Raw genomic sequence first — 15,794 nt, 5'->3', positions numbered from 1 at the left:
CCTGCCGTCGGGGGATCTTCTGTCCGCTCCGGGAGACGCTCGTGGATGCGCGCGCGCGCCGCCAGGACGTCACCAGAAGTGACGTCACACGCTGGGCGGGGCCACGCCGTTTGAGGGGGAAACAAAGAGTTTTCCCCTCAAATAGCTGCCATTTGAGGGGAAAACTCTTTGTTTTCCCCTCAAACGGCGTGGCTCCGCCCCCAGCTTGCGACGTCACTTCTGGGTGGCGCGCACGCAGGGGTGGGGTTTCCCCCGGGCCCCGATTCCGGCGCGCCGGGAATCGGGGCTCCGAAACGGGGGATTCCCCGCCCCCCGGCTGCATTTGGCAGGCCTATGCCATTAGGAGGTCCAGCAGTGGGGCCAGGACACTAGAAGCCCTCCCACTGTTGCCCCCCCAAGCACCAAGAATACAGTGCATCACTTGCCCCAGACTGAGAGTTCCTATCTATACCTTGTTGCTAATAGCCACTGATGGACCACTGCTCCATATCTATATATCTAATAGCGAAGGCACCCCTTGCGTGCGGATATCTACATCCGCACATCGGGGGCACCTGGGGAGCAGGGAGATTTTCTTGCACATTTGGGACAGTCCCCAGTTGTGCAGAAAAATCTTTAAAATTGAAAAAAATATATAGGGGGATATATTTAAATCCCTCAAAAAGTAAAAGAGCGAACTGCCTAGCCGCCGCCGCATGGGGAGGGAAAGCTTGGCGGGCTGGCCAGGCCTTGCCGCCACTGGGGGAGAGGGGAGGCTTGGGGGGCCGAGCTGAGACCTCACTGCCGTTGCCATGGGGGGGCGGGGGAGATTTGGTGGGCCTGGCAGCTCAGAGTGGGCCTGGCAGCTCAGAGCCGCATGGGCCTCGCCACTGTTGCCGGGGGGGGCCAGGGGAGGTTTGGCGGGCCTGGCAGCTCGAAGCCGCACGAGCCTTGCCACAGTTGCCGGGGGGCGGGTGAGGTTTGGCAGGCCCAGCAGCTCGAAGCCGCACGGGCCTCGCCATCAGGGCCAGGCTGGGGCAGGGAAGAAGGATTACCTGTGGCAGCTTCTTCCTTCTTGACAAGTAAGGAGAGGGAGGGGGAAGGAGAAAGATTGGCGGGCTGGCCTCACCACCACCACTGGGGGGGAGGGAGAAGGTTGGGCTCACCTGCTGCCGCTTCTGTAGGCCGGGAGCTGTGGGGAATACTCCCCACCCCGCAAGTATCGCGGGTCCCGCCTCTTGTGTTTATCTAATTCCCTCTTGAAGCCATCCATGCTTGTAGCCACCACCACCTCTGTGGCATTGAATTCCATGTGTTAATCACTCTTTGGGTGAAGAAGTACTTCCTTTTATCTGTTCTAATCTGACTGCTCAGCAATTTCATTGAGTGCCCACAAGTTCTTGTATTGTGAGAAAGGGAGAAAAGTACTTCTCTACCTGCTCTATCCCATGCATAATAATCTTATAAACCTCGATTATGTCTCCCCCCAGCCATTTTTTCCTCCAAGCTAAAGAGCCCCAAGCATTTTAACCTTTCTTCATAGGGAAAGTGTTCCAACCCTTTTATCATTCTAGTTACCCTTTTCTGCATTTTTCCAATGCTATAATATCCTTTTTGAGGTGTGGTGACCAGAACTGTACACAGTACTTCAAATGAGGTTGCACCATTTATACAGGGGCATTGTGATACTGGCTGATTTGTTTTCAGTTCCCTTCCTAATAATCCCAAGCATAGCATTGGCTTTTTTTATTGCAGTCACACACTGTCTCGACATTTTCATTAAGTTATCTACCACGACTCCAAGATCTCTCTCTTGGTCAGTCTCTGCCAGTTCAGACCTCATCAATGTGTATTTATAGTTAGGATTTTTAGCTCCAATCCTAACATACTGCTTTGTAAGCAGTGGACTTTGTAACCAGTCATGGGACTTCCATGACATACTGCTTTGTAAGCACAGGCAAGAAAGGGAGAGTCTGCAGAGAATTTGGGGAAAGTCAGATGCATATCCTATCTATGCTGCAAGTCTTTAGGCTGTACCAAAGGAGGGGGCAACAATTGCTGGCTGCCTTATGAATAATATGCTTCCGTAGCTGTATCTCAGTACTATGTTCTAACCAATCAGAGACAGGCTAACACAACCCACAAACCTACTCTTTATCTAGATCATCAGAGACAAACCAGTAGATTTTTTTTGAGTGAAACAAAAATGGCTTATCAACAATTATCAATGAACAGTAATGCTTTGCTCCATCAGAAAGGCAGCAAAGCAACCTTCTAATCTTATGCATACCACCAAAAGAAAACAGGATCCTAAAGGCCCGAGCCACTTCAGAATTAACTCTACTCAGTGAAACTATACAAATCAGAGGAAGAGAAGAGGGGATTTCAATCTCACCCTGTGGTAGCAAAGCCCCCTTTTACCTCCCAAACTCACTCTTTTTTAGGATGGCAGCAACATTTTCTTGGAAGTGACAAGTTTATAGGTTAGCTGACACCCTCACTCTGTGGAATTTTAATTAACTTCTCCCATCATCAATATGTTAAGGAGCAAGGGTTCTATTATACGGGGTCAGCAGTGTGTTCTAGCTCTTGCTATATCAGCCGTCAAATTGAAGAATTAATGACGTGGCTAATCGGCTCTAATACTTGGGGGTGGGAAGGGGGGGAAGGAAGAGAAGTGCGCTGGGATCAGTGGTCTCATAAAACAAGTGAATGATCCAAACCTGGTTGCTGATGGAGAAGCCACTCTGCACACTTCCATTTATCACCCAGTGGGGGGGGAAATACGTTAGGTAAATATTGTGACAGAGAGAGTGTGTTCGCTGCAGGGAGAGAAGTCAGTGTTCTGACAAGAGGCCATCCCTGCAGGTCATCACTTATAGAAGGATAAAGCAGTGTGCTGTAAAATGGCTCTCCCAGCCACTAAAGCACACTCAGTGCAGCTCAATGGGAAGAGCTCTAAACTGACAGCTGGATGGCCCTGCGTTCTAATCCTACAAGCACAGAAGGACTCTTTAAACAGAAGCAACTAGTGGTTAGAGCTGGCTGTACTGGGCCTCTGTAAAGTTCTTATGTTCAAAGGGTGCCCACGCAATAGATTAAAGATCAATGAGACTCTCTTGTGTGTTCACGAATTCAAACAATGTAAACTTGGGAAGGGAGACCAGAATACAGGACAGGTGGAACAGTCACCATGAAACCAAATATTCACTTAGATTACTTTAAATACTGAAATGCTAATACTTATCAATCTACTACAAGGGTTCCAAAAACTTTTGAAAAGTTAAGCCTTACTCCAAATGCAAGGACATCAGTACACGGCAGTTCACAATTCAGAGCTCAACTATAATTCTGAACAGAAAATTGGCTTAATTTAGAGTATAATTACTTTGTTACAACCTGCTTTGCAATTAATACCAGGCTTCAAAATAAAACATGCACCAGAGTACAGAATTCTCAGAATTCTTCATGATACGAGGCAGTTCCCTTTTTATTTTTATTGTTTTTTAGCCCTTTCTGCACTAGACCTTAAATCACGGTTCAACCCTGTCCCCAAACAAATTCTATTCTACACTTGATTCACCCCTGTAATTATCTCGGGGTAATTTTTGTTTCCACATTACACTGAGGTCACCCTGGTTTCACCCCACACTTGTCCCAGGATAAACAGATGCTGTTATAACCATGGATAAATGCAAGGTATTGTGTCATGAGTTGAACTCTGATAAAACCAGGGATGAGACCCAAGTGCGGAAAGGACCTTTGTGAGTGTGCAGCAGTCCTTTGCCAGCCTTCAGCTCTTGTAGTCATCAGAATAATTACCAAAAATCACATATCAGGGCAGTTCAATTTCTGCCATGCATTTCTCCCCAATAAACATTTCTCCCCAATAAACATAAATAGCTGCCCAAATATATCTCCATTAGTTTTAGTGACTAATACTGCCATTGCAAGCAGTTACACCCTTCCAAGTTCACTGAACTCAATGGACTTGGAAGGGTGTAACTCTGCTAAGGATGGCACTTAATATTATCCAACATTCTCACAGAAAATGAGCACTTCTTCAACCATGCAACAGTACAGTTGTAAAATGAAACAAGATGAAGTAGTTCAGCAGTACACTGTACCTTTTGAGAATACTCAGAGATGTTCTTTACATTTTGCATTATCAATAGGAATGGCAGTCTGAAAGACAACCAAACTTCAGGCCTTTATAATATCATGTGGGGGGCCACGAGACTCGTGAGGAGAATCCCATCTCTCCCCCACTTTCTTGATGAGCCCAGTGTGACCCTCAGGCTCTCCTGTAGCCGCTGCTGGGCCCAGTAGCCACCACTGGGCCAAGCACAGCCCCCAGGCTTTTCAGAAGTCCAGTATACCCCACGTTCCTTCACCACCTCTGAATGTCTCTGGCCTTGAAAACCCTATGGGATCAGCATAAGTCAACTGTGACTTGACAGCAAAAGAAATGTGGCAGGAGCAAGCTTTAAGTAAACATATAAAAAGGTGAAGGCTTTCACGGTTGGAGTTCATTAGCTGTTGCAGATTTTCCAGGTTGTATGGCTGTGGTCTTGGAATTGTAGGACCTGACATTTCACCAGCAGCTGTGACTGGCATCCTCAGAGGTATAACACAGAAAGATATCAGGGTGAGAAGAAAAATGGTAGGCAAGTAATTTCTTTGTTTTGAATAATGTATTGTCCCAGAGGTTGCAATTAAAATAAGGTGGTGACGGAGGTGGTGACGGAGAAGATTTCTGATGCTGTGGTTGGGGTGGTGGAAAGAGATGTAATCTTACCTGTAGTGCTATTGTCAGATGTAGAGCCTTTTGTATTTTTCAGGACAGGAAACCATGCCCTATTTATTTTTAAACTCTCTTCTTTCTGTTGAAATTGTGCTTATGTTTATGAATTTCAATGGCTTCCCTGTGTAATCTGACATGGTAATTGGATGTGTTGTCCAGCCTTTCAATGTCTTGGAACAAAATAGTGTGTCCTGTTCAATGTCTTGGAACAAAATAGTGTGTCCTGTTTGAGTTAGGCTATGTTCAACCACTGCTGATTTTTTAGGTTGGCCAAGACTGCGGTGTCTTTCATGTTCTTTTATTCTTGCCTGAATGCTACGCTGTATGGTCCCAATGTAAACCTGTCCACAACTGCATGGTATGCAGTATATTCCTGCAGAAGTGAGGAGGTCTCTTCTGTCTTTTGCCGATCGTAGCATCTGCTGTATTTTTTGGTGGGTCTGAATACTGTTTGTAGGTTGTGTTTTTTCATAAGTTTTCCCATCCACATGCAAAAGAACCTCCTCAGGAAACAGGAAACCTCCTCAGGAAACAATCCATATACAAAAGAACCTCCTCAGGAAATCTCCTCCACTTGCATGTTCACAGCCTGGGAAACTCGTACAGCCTGGGAAACTCGTACAAGATAATGATTCAGCCCTACCCCACTTTCTTGAGTAGATATAAATTACCTGCCTATCATTTTTTCTTTTCACCTTGACACAGAGAGTACTCCATCTTTCTGTGTTATACCTCTGAGGATGCCAGTCACAGCTACTGGTGAAACGTCAGGTCCTACAATGCCAAGACTACGGCCATACAACCCGGAAAATGTACAACAGCTACACAGTGAAAAAGGTAAATACATAAGGAAGCTTCTAAAACAGGTTTATAAACCAGAGGCAAAATGATGAGAATGGTATCCAATGACAAAGAGAATGGAGTTCTAAATGTGTAATTTCCATTCCTTGCATCTCTTTATCTAACCCATATCCATAATACACTACAAACTCAAACCTTCCTTTTTCTAGCTCTTGAAGGGAAAAAGCCACAGCAAAACCCTTCAAGTGTCCTAATAGTTTCCAGTCAACATGCAAAATATTTTTTCAATAAATTCTTAACCTGCAGAGTTCATAATTTTTCTTAGAAAAATAAGGTGTTTAGATGGTGACAGGCAGCTTGGCGAATAAAGAAAATCCGATTTAAACATGATGCAGTCATGTATTAAAATGCACTCTCTTACCTTGACAATGGACTAATAGCAATAGACCAGACACGATCTTCAGTCTGTATGGTGTGCAAACACTGCCCAGCTCTGCCTGGTGATAGAGACCAAACCTAGAAAGAGAATTAAACAATAAAAGGTGCAAAGTGCAGGTGTAAATAGTTAGTATTCAAAATTATTTCCTCCTGATATAGTTTTTCTGAGCACCATCTCTTTACACCACCCCAACCACAGCATCAGAAATCTTCTCCATCACCATCTTATTTTAATTGCAACCTCTGGGCCAATACATTATTCAAAACAAAGAAATTACAGAACAGACTAGCAGCAAGACTTTTCAAATCAGTTTCAGTTAAGGCTGTGAACAGGCAGCAAGATCCTCATCTGAAAGGTGTCAGTTCAAATGCTACTAGAGCATAAATTCAGATTTTATCTGTCATCTTCACTCTTTGTGAGTCCTTCTGTAAACAAATTTTTAAAGCCCTCTTCCCAAATAGTTTGGAAACATCAGAAATACTTGAATGGGACAATCTTGTTCTCAGCACACTTTTGTAGTGCTCACTATTAAAATATTCACAGACTCCTTAATGCATATTTCGGCAGCACTTGTTCTACAACAATGCATGCTTATCAACAGTCCCAAGTAACTCCTTTAAGAAATTTATGAGCTTTCAGAAACCTGTTACAGGTGAGTAAATAAGCTTGTGTTCTCGAAGCCCTTTTGATTCCAGTGCTTCTCCCACCCTTGACAACCAACCAATCTTCTATTTTCTGGATCCTAAAATTATAGTCTCTGGCTTCCTTTCCACCTAACTTCTCCCCACCCCCACCCCCAATGTCTTAAATGAGCTTCAAAGCTGGGAGTGTCGTATTTGTTTGTTTGTTGATAATGCTCAGGATTGTAGGCTATTCAGTGTCAGTGGGGAATTTAGCACCTAGTGTCAGAAAAAGGAGCAGTAAAGCTGAGCTCTTTTAATGCACCCCTATCTCATACAGGTTAAAAATATTGCTGGGAGCATGCTATCTGGTCCCTATCAATGAGGAATGTGCATTAGCAGCTACTCAAAGCTCTGCCCTAATCAACACTCACTATCCCTACAAAGCACCCAATGCACTTACAACTCCCATTAGAGACCTACTAGGGATTCCCTTCCAGCTAGGAGTCAACACAAGGAAAATGTCACTTGGTAAAAATAAAAGCAATTCTCCGTTCATAAGGATCAGTACAGAAGAGTGTTAGGTGAGCTAGGTTCTATTTCTGCTTTTAAAAAATGAACACAATTAAAGCTGAATTCCCCGTGACTTTGAGGATTTTGCCCTCAAGGTCACAAGATGCTTCAGCTTTTCAGCTGCAGAAGGCAGACACACTTGTCCATCACAGGAAAAAACAAAACCCACACCTGCAATGTGGAAGGCTGAAGCACAGGAGTTACATTCTCATTCAGATGAGAAATTAGGAGTTGTGTTTACTTTATACGGACACTAATTTAAAGCATAAAAACCACACCCCGCACACAAGGCTAGAAAATAATTTAGGACCCAATTCAAAACACACTTCAATGGAAAAAGCACAATTGAATTCGGTGGGGCATATCTCCACATAATGCATTTTAGATTAAGGTGCCAGCTTTGCTTCACAACATATAAATATTTCAACAAAGTATAGGCCACGGAACACATATGATAACCAAACTACCATATTTCCACCAGTTTATGTAAAGTTCCAAATTACATACATGTCAGAATATATCAAACAATAGTCAATTCTCAGCTGTCTAGAGAATCATAGCAGCTGTTTTTCCAGATAACTTAAACTGGATTTATCCTCAAGGCAGAACAAGAGAAAACAATCCTATAGTGCATTACCTGGTTAGTGTGACAATGATCATTCAGTCCAGTTCACTGAAGCTCTCCCATCATAAGGCTGACGGCATAAATTACTAAACTAGTGTGGTGTGGTCAAGCTAGGATCTGGGAAACCCAGGTTCAAATCTCCACTTGTGCCACAGAAGCTTGCTGGGTGACCTTGGGCCTGTTACATACTCTCAGACTAAACTAACTCACAGGGTTGTTGTGAGGATAAAACAGAAGAGAGAACGATATAAGCTGCTTTGGATTCCCACTGGGGAGAAAGGTCGGATATAAATAAAGTAAATAAATAAACCCAAATTATCCCAACAGATGTTTTTTATGTATTTTGTTTGTCTGTTCGTTTTTGTTTGTCTGTTATAAAAAATAATAAAAAATAAAAAACCAATAACAGATACTTACATACTTCACTGTGAGTAATGCAGGGACAATCAGATAATGGAACTTCTACAGTGTTTCCAAGAAATTTCTTTAGAAGTTCCATCATCTGATTGTTCTCATAACTCTTTAAGTTAACACTGACTGTCACAACCTTAATTAGAAAGAAATTTTTTTAGCAATCCACTGTCTCCTTTCCTCCAGGGAATTAAAAAAAACCAAACAACACTCCTCTCTAAAGTCACTTATCCTGTGTCCAGATTTTTGCTTCTGAATGAATCTGATGTCATTTTCAGATGTATTTTTCCTAGGTGGCTTCCACATGGGCTTTTTACTCTGATTTGGGCTCCCAACTGCAGCAAATTATTTCCAAGTTTTCACCCAGCACTGTTGCTCATCTGCTGTCCATCCATGGTTTCCATGTGCCTTCTCAAACCACCTTAGATCTGATGTTTCCTCCAGCCAAAGCATGTTTGGCTTCCCTGTAGAAGGCACGTTGTGTCCAGCACCATTTTCTCTTGCCACATTCCCCCATTTCCCCCCCGCATAACTAGGGGCTTTTTATATACATTATATATTATAATGTTATAGCAATCTACTCGGTCCTCTGAATTCTCACCATTATTTTTTTAAGTCTCTAACTCTTTTAAACAATGACATTTATCTGCACAACAAAAGGGGCTAGTGTTGTTTTTTTAAGATAAATCTGGAAGTTCAAAGGACATAATCATTACAACATTTTTATTTATTTATTTATCATTCGATTTCTAGGCCGCCCTCCCCGCAAGCGGGCTCAGGGCAGCTAACATCAGGGCACGCATGCCAAATACATAAAAGCAAGATAAAAACGCACAAATTACAATATTTACAAAATAAAGTGCTTCAAGATGGTCGCAGGTAATAGTCTTCAATTTAAAGATGGTATCCGGAGGATATTCAGTCAGATCTCAACTCAGTGGTATCCACACGCCATAGTGCTGCAGTTCGATAATCACAGGGCCACTCCCATACCCCATTGTTTCCAAACTCATTGGTGGTGGTGGTGGTGGTGGTAGTGGCGGCTCCTGCGCAAAAGCCTGGCGGAAGAGCTCCGCCTTGCAGGCCCTGCGGAACTGTGCAAGGTCCCACAGGGCCCTGATCTCCTCCGGGAGCTCATTCCACCAGGTAGGAGCCGCCACCGAGAAGGCCTTGGCCCTAGTGACAGCAAGCCTGGCTTCCTTGGGGCCTAGGGTCACCAGCAGATGCTGCGTCCCTGATCGTAGTGCCCTTTGGGGTATTTATGGGGAAAGGCGGTCCCTCAGGTATGTCAGACCCTGGCCGTATAGGGCTTTGAAGCGAATCCGGTACGTTATTGGCAGCCAGTGCAGCGCTTTCAGCACAGGACGGATGTGCTCCTGCCTAGGGAGACACATCAGAAGCCTGGCTGCAGCATTCTGCACTAGCTGCAGCTTCCAAATTTGCAACAAAGGCAGCTCCACGTAGAGAGCGTTACAATTGTCTAAACTCGAGGTGACCATCGCATGGATCACTATGGCCATGTCACCACGGTCAAGGAAAGGAACCAACTGCCGAGCCAGCCTAAGATGGTAAAAGGCCAACCTGGCACTGGCTGCCACCTGGGCCTCCATAGTTAGAGAGGAGTCCAGGAGCACTCCCACTCCTAACCTCCGACGCTGGCACCAACGGCGCCCCATCGAAGGTCAGGAGAGGGATCCCCAACCCCGGACCAGCGCGACTCAGGCCCAGGACCTCCGACTTCGCCAGGTTTAGCTTCAGCTGGCTCAGCCTGAGCCAGCTAGCCACAGCTTGCAATGCCCGGTGTAGATCTTCTGAGGTGGAGTCTGGCTGGCTGCCCAGCATCAGATAGATCTGGGTGTCATCTGCATATTGATGACACCCAAGCCCATATCTCCAGGCAATCTGGGCAAGGTGGCGCATATATACACCACTATAGTAATCTAGCTATTACATTTTATTTTTAAAGGCCCCTAATGGTACAGGGGAGGGTTGAGGTTGCACAGGAACAGGACATGAAAAGTGTGGGAAACCCACTATCTGCAAGAGCCATTGCTGCTGCAATAAATTAGCAGCTGCAACATGAAAACTACAGGGAATTGTTGCCATGTGGAAAACTCCCTCATCTCCCACCAGCTTCAGAATAAGGACCCCACTCACAGGCAAATTTCCCTGCTAAAATATTTTTCGTTCCCCTCTGTGACTGAGCCGCCCTTCAGTAGCTTGTATTTTTTCTTTATTTTATAAGCTTTAACTGTCCCATCCTGTCCCAGATATTAGTTTAGGCTTCTGACCAAGCACAGGTACTTAAGGGAAAATACAGAAGCTGTCTTACATTTAAACCCTTATTGAAATGGCACCTGAGGCAAAGTAACTTTCAAAACAGAAATAATATTTTATTGAACAGGCAAGGAATATATATATAATAGGAGAATGTCAAGGTTTAGAAAGGCTGAGGTAAAACTTCAAACTATATACTGATTGCAAGTCTTGGAGCATACAAGAGAGTGTATTTGTAGTTTGGTTTCAAGGTTCTCTAGTTCTTTCTTTGAGAGGTATTTCAGCAATAACACAGATTCTTAATACTGTTTTCTGGAGAATAGCATTTGCTTATAGTTTCTAGATTTCTCCCTTCAGAGTTCTAGGTTTTCTCTTTAGATATTAGTTTTTCACTAACTACTGAGGTGTCTAAGCTTCTCCCCTTTATCACAAACCAGGGTTCTCGTCCCAACCCTTTTCACTGGCAGGAAGTTATTCTCCTTGTCCCTAAAAAGCAATAACTCCTTTTCCTATTTGGCTTCTCTGGGAGTTCTCTCTAACTCCCCAACCCCCTGCCAAATTCCTCTTCCAGTACTATATGTCTGAATAAAGCAGTTCTATAGCTCTCTTGACTGAGAATCTAAATTCTCCCTCAGAGTAGTTCTAATTTAAGACAATGGAGTCCCTCTTCTCTCTATAGAAGTACTTTTCCCTGACAGAAATCCTTTGCCTGCTGATCCAGACGTTAGGTTTCAGACGAAGACCAAAAGGCGAATGAATCTTTTCCCTCCAGATCATTTTATTTCCTATCTAAGCTGATGCTGGCCAGTCAGAGAGCGAGGAGAGCAGCCAATCACATAAGTTCTTTTCTCCAAGGAAGATTAACTCTTGAACTCCCTGACTCTCTAAGCCAAGCAGCATTTAAAAAAGCCTGCTTTTCTTTGCAATCCGTCACACATCCATGAATGAATTTTTGCCAGGGTACCAGATAGCTAGATGGCCTGTCTAACTGCTTGAAGCTCAAGCCAGCTGAAGTGGTTTCAAGCCCTTGGATCACTCAAATTTTGTTAATTGGTAGAGGCTAAATACATTCCTAACACCTGTCCTAGAAACAGGCATCAGTGGTGATTTATTGAGGGATATCAGGAGAAAGTATGTGAAGCAGCAGCTATCAAAAAAGAAGACTGTCAAACTGCTGAAGTGTCTGTCACCCTGATGTGTTCAGAGCCTCCTGCTGCACTTTGATTTTTTTTGCTGTCATAAGTAAAGAAATCTGCCTTCTGAATGGCTTCCACAAAGCTAACCACAACATCACATTTTACATCTATAGCATCTTCTAGAGTATCCAAAGCAACATAGTTTTCCCTCTTAAAAACAGTGGGCAGATGTTGTCAAATTCATAGGTTTAGGAAGAAATTCCCTTTTATTTAGAAAATTTACCACCTTGTTTTTCTCAGAGATATTCAAAACTATTTAAATAAATACATATGATACAAACAGGGTATTTCTGCTCTAAGCCTGTACTCTAAAACCCTACTGATTGTTTTACTTGTGTTCAGTCCATATCTTCCTTCACAGACTCTGAAACCAAATGCATTTGCTGCTGCTTGAGTACCTCAGAAAATATGGTCTGAAGACCTTATGGTTCACTTCAGAATCAAAAATACTATGAGGCTTCTCTCACTGTTACTAAATACTCCAAGCCAGTTACTGATGAATGAAATCCATCTACCCCAACATGCTCTCCAAATGGCCAGACTCCTTTGGTCAGAAGCCTCCTGATTATGAGAGTATTCTGTTGGCTGAGAAGGAAGTAACTTTTGAATGGAAATTGGTCTACTGCTTTAGGAAAGTGGCAAGGATCATGCACTATAGTTGGACAAATTCTACCTACTAAATCATACAGTTCAGAAGAACCATCCACCCCAAACCTAGTAGCAAAGTTTAAAGACACCAAACCCCATCTGTCATCTTTTCCTAATGTCCCATCCTCAAAGAAAAGAGCTCACTATACACACACACACGGCTATTTTGGGGCAGGAATGAATGGAGTTCCAGCTGGCTCCAGAGTTGGCCACGCCCACTACAGCCAAAACCTCTGCATGCGTGGCTACAGAGAGAAGGCCTGGAGAGCGACACCCCCCCAGCAACTCCAAGGCAGACAGGCCAAGGGGGGCCCCTGGAAGAATCGGGGGGGGATTTAAATGTCTCCCCGTGCCTTCCCTGGCCTGTCCAATGGCTGGCTTGCCCGGGTGCCCCACAGCTGTGGGGCGCCTGGGCAAGCCAAGGGAAGGCAGTTTAAACTGCCGTCCCTTCCCTTCAAGGGGGAGGCTTGCCTGGGGAAGGCATGGGGTGTGGCCTAATATGCTAATGAGCTGTACTGTTAGGAGTGTGGCCTAATATGCTAATGGGTTTGTGCTGTTGGGTGTGGCCTATTACGCTAATGAGCTCCTGCTGGGCTTTTTTCTACAAAAAACTGATAGATAGAAGATAGAGGATGGATAGATGGATGGATGGATGGATGATAGATAGATGATAGATGACAGACAGACAGACAGATAGATAGATCTTCACTGTTCCTCAGCACAGCTGATGGGCACACACAATCATTTTGGGGAGGGGATGAGCCAAATTACACATGAACACATATTTATGAGAATCTTGCACTTCGCTTTGCAGCTTCACATGCCTTTCTAGGGAGACACACTATATATCTAAGCTAAGCATGCTTACACCATCAGTTTTGTCCCACACAGCTTAAATTCAAAGCCCATTTGCCAGCCCTGAGCCTTTCTCATGGAGTACTCACTATCATTATGTAGATAATTAAGAAACAAATGTACCGTTTTCCCTTGTGGCTGCAAAGCAGTTGAGAGATCATGCACTGAGTATTACAAACGATTCAGTGAGGGTAAATGTTAGTCAGGAGCAACCAAAACTGAGACTCTTGAGCTTGTTTGAATTCTGGAACCCACAATGCTCCTCTCTTGAGCTAGCACTGCCTGCCCTGACCACTGCTTTGCACTCACTCCTTCCATAAAGGTGCTGTTCTTTACCTTGAAAAGTGCTGACTCCAGAAAGTATTCTGTTAGTGTTCATAAAGAATATTTCATTACTTATGGTGCACAATACTTATTCTCCATGTTCAATATCACCTTTCTGCTCTGTCCTGTAAATGCATTACTTATTGTTCATTAGTTCAGAGTTTGGGTTTTGACAGAGATGAAATCGAAAAGGATTGGTAAAAGTAAAGGTTTCCCTTGCTTGAAAGCCAGTTGAATCCAACTCTAGGGGGCAGTGTTCATCTCCATTTCCAAGCCGAAGAGCCAGTACTGTCCTAAGGCTTCTCCATGGTCAAGTGGCCAGCATGACTAAACGCGGAGGTGCATGGAACGCTGTTACCTTCCCACCAAAGCGGTACCTATTTATCTACTTGCAATTTCTTGCTTTTGAACTGCCAGGTTGGCAGGAGCTGGAACCAGAGACGGGAGCTCACTTCGTCACGCGACACTAGGGTCTCGAACTGCCGAGCTACAGACCTTCCGGTCTGCAGCTCAGCATCTTAACCTCTGAGCCACTGCAGCAGTACTTATTACTTACTGTTATTATTACTTATTATTATTATTATTATTCCTACTTATTGTTCATTAGTCTAGAGTTTGGGTTTTGAAAGAAATTAAATTGAAAGGGATGGGGGGGGGCACCAATTAAAAGCACAAAGCGTAGAATGAGATCAGAACTTCTCTGTACTATCTTCTAACTTACTTTCCAAACACAGTCTTAGTAACTCAGTAGATACAGAGGAAAGCATACAATTTTACCTTTGCTGTTCTGTCCCGGGAGCCACTCACAACGATGCCACCTTGACAGTCCACACAGTTAACTTCCTGTTCATGCGCCAAGAACTTGAAGCTGAAGGAACTGTTCAGCTTATGAAGGACAATGTTGCCATCTCTGGGGGGGGGGGGGAGAAATGAGAAGTTCCGTCTCCACAGACCAATATCACAAGGCAGGCATCACAAGGTGTACAGCACTATTTCTACATCAGAGACCACCCCCCTGAACTTCACTACAGCTTATTTTTATTACCACCAGTAAAGAAGTACAAACTACATTTTATTTATTTATTTATTTGAGAGTACTCCAGAAAACAGAACACTAGCTACAATATATATGCCAATGTTTTTCTCAAAATTAATTTCCTTAAATTAATATGCTTCATAAGTGCTTTGGGTCTCATCTACATATATTCAGTCCAGGACAATGTTATCTGACTGGGAGAGCACCCATCTCTGAGACTGAACAGAGAAAGAGAAATCATTGCCACAGCATCAATAACAGAAATTGATACACAGATTATACTCGCTACTTCCAGTTTATTTCAAGTATCTGTATTCTACACGTCTTTGGTGCCTTTGTTCCTCTAAGAGGACTAGTTTGTCAGTGATGTCTGTATGTAGAGTACAGCTTCAGAAGGCCTTCCTTAAAATGTCTCTTTCAAGGGAAAAACTTTAAAAATATCAAAACCAGGGCTCACCTTCAGGCAATCTAACATTACATATGTACAGGCAGTCTCAGCAATAACCCTGGCCAGGATTGTATACACCCCTCATTAAAAAGTTTAAAAGTGTGTCCAGACAATCTAAATTTTGCAACAATAGAAATGGAATTCTACTACCAATAAAATTATACAAACCTATCAAAACAACACAGTTTTTCTTATTTGCATCATTTATTCTGGTTTTGGTAATCAGGGAGGAACAAGGAGATTGTGGGCTACTAAAGCCCTTTCTTCAAGAGTTACTTCAGTCATATCTCCCGTTTTGATATTTCATGAGCCATTACGCACAAACACTTTCAAGCATATCTTTGCTGCATAAGAGCTGGAAGCCCACTTTTTAAAAAAATGAAAGCACAGTATACACAATCCTGGTGAAGGGGATGAATTTGCCTAATGATCCTCTAGCAGGGGTTCTATTTAGCTAGTTCAGACAGACAGCACATATTGCACCCATGAATCTGTCAAATGACCCTGGGCCAATCATGCTCTCCCAGACTTAACCAACCCACCAGATTGTATGGTGTGCTATATGCTGTCAAGTTGCTTCCAACCTACAGAGACCCTATAAATTAATGTATCTCCAAAGTGTCCTATCATTGACAGCCTTGCTCAGGTCTTGCAAGCTGAAGACTGTGGCCTCCTCACAGGATTATCATGAGGATAGAGTGAGGAAGGAAGGAAGAAGACATTTCTTCTAGCTTTGATGCAAGTATGCCCATAAACAA

At 43.6% G+C, this 15,794-nt stretch overlaps 1 protein-coding gene across 1 annotated transcript in view; it reads right to left on the bottom strand.

The window, feature by feature from the left end:
• The window catches only part of FBXW4 (F-box and WD repeat domain containing 4), a 106,047-nt gene that overhangs the window by 64,539 nt on the left and 25,714 nt on the right, over positions 1-15,794 (bottom strand). The window contains exons 4-5 of the mRNA XM_015415939.1: positions 14,330-14,462; positions 6,006-6,100 (exon numbers count right to left, since the gene is read on the bottom strand). Coding sequence (XP_015271425.1) covers positions 6,006-6,100; positions 14,330-14,462 — 228 coding nt within the window. The remainder of the gene's footprint in view (positions 1-6,005; positions 6,101-14,329; positions 14,463-15,794) is intronic.

The sequence above is a fragment of the Gekko japonicus genome, unplaced genomic scaffold (assembly GCF_001447785.1).
Source record: "Gekko japonicus isolate JY-2015 unplaced genomic scaffold, Gekko_japonicus_V1.1 scaffold59, whole genome shotgun sequence".
Classification (NCBI taxonomy): Eukaryota; Metazoa; Chordata; class Lepidosauria; order Squamata; family Gekkonidae; genus Gekko; species Gekko japonicus.
The sequence above is the reverse complement of the archived record's forward strand: the minus strand, read 5'-3'. Positions and strand labels throughout refer to the sequence as shown.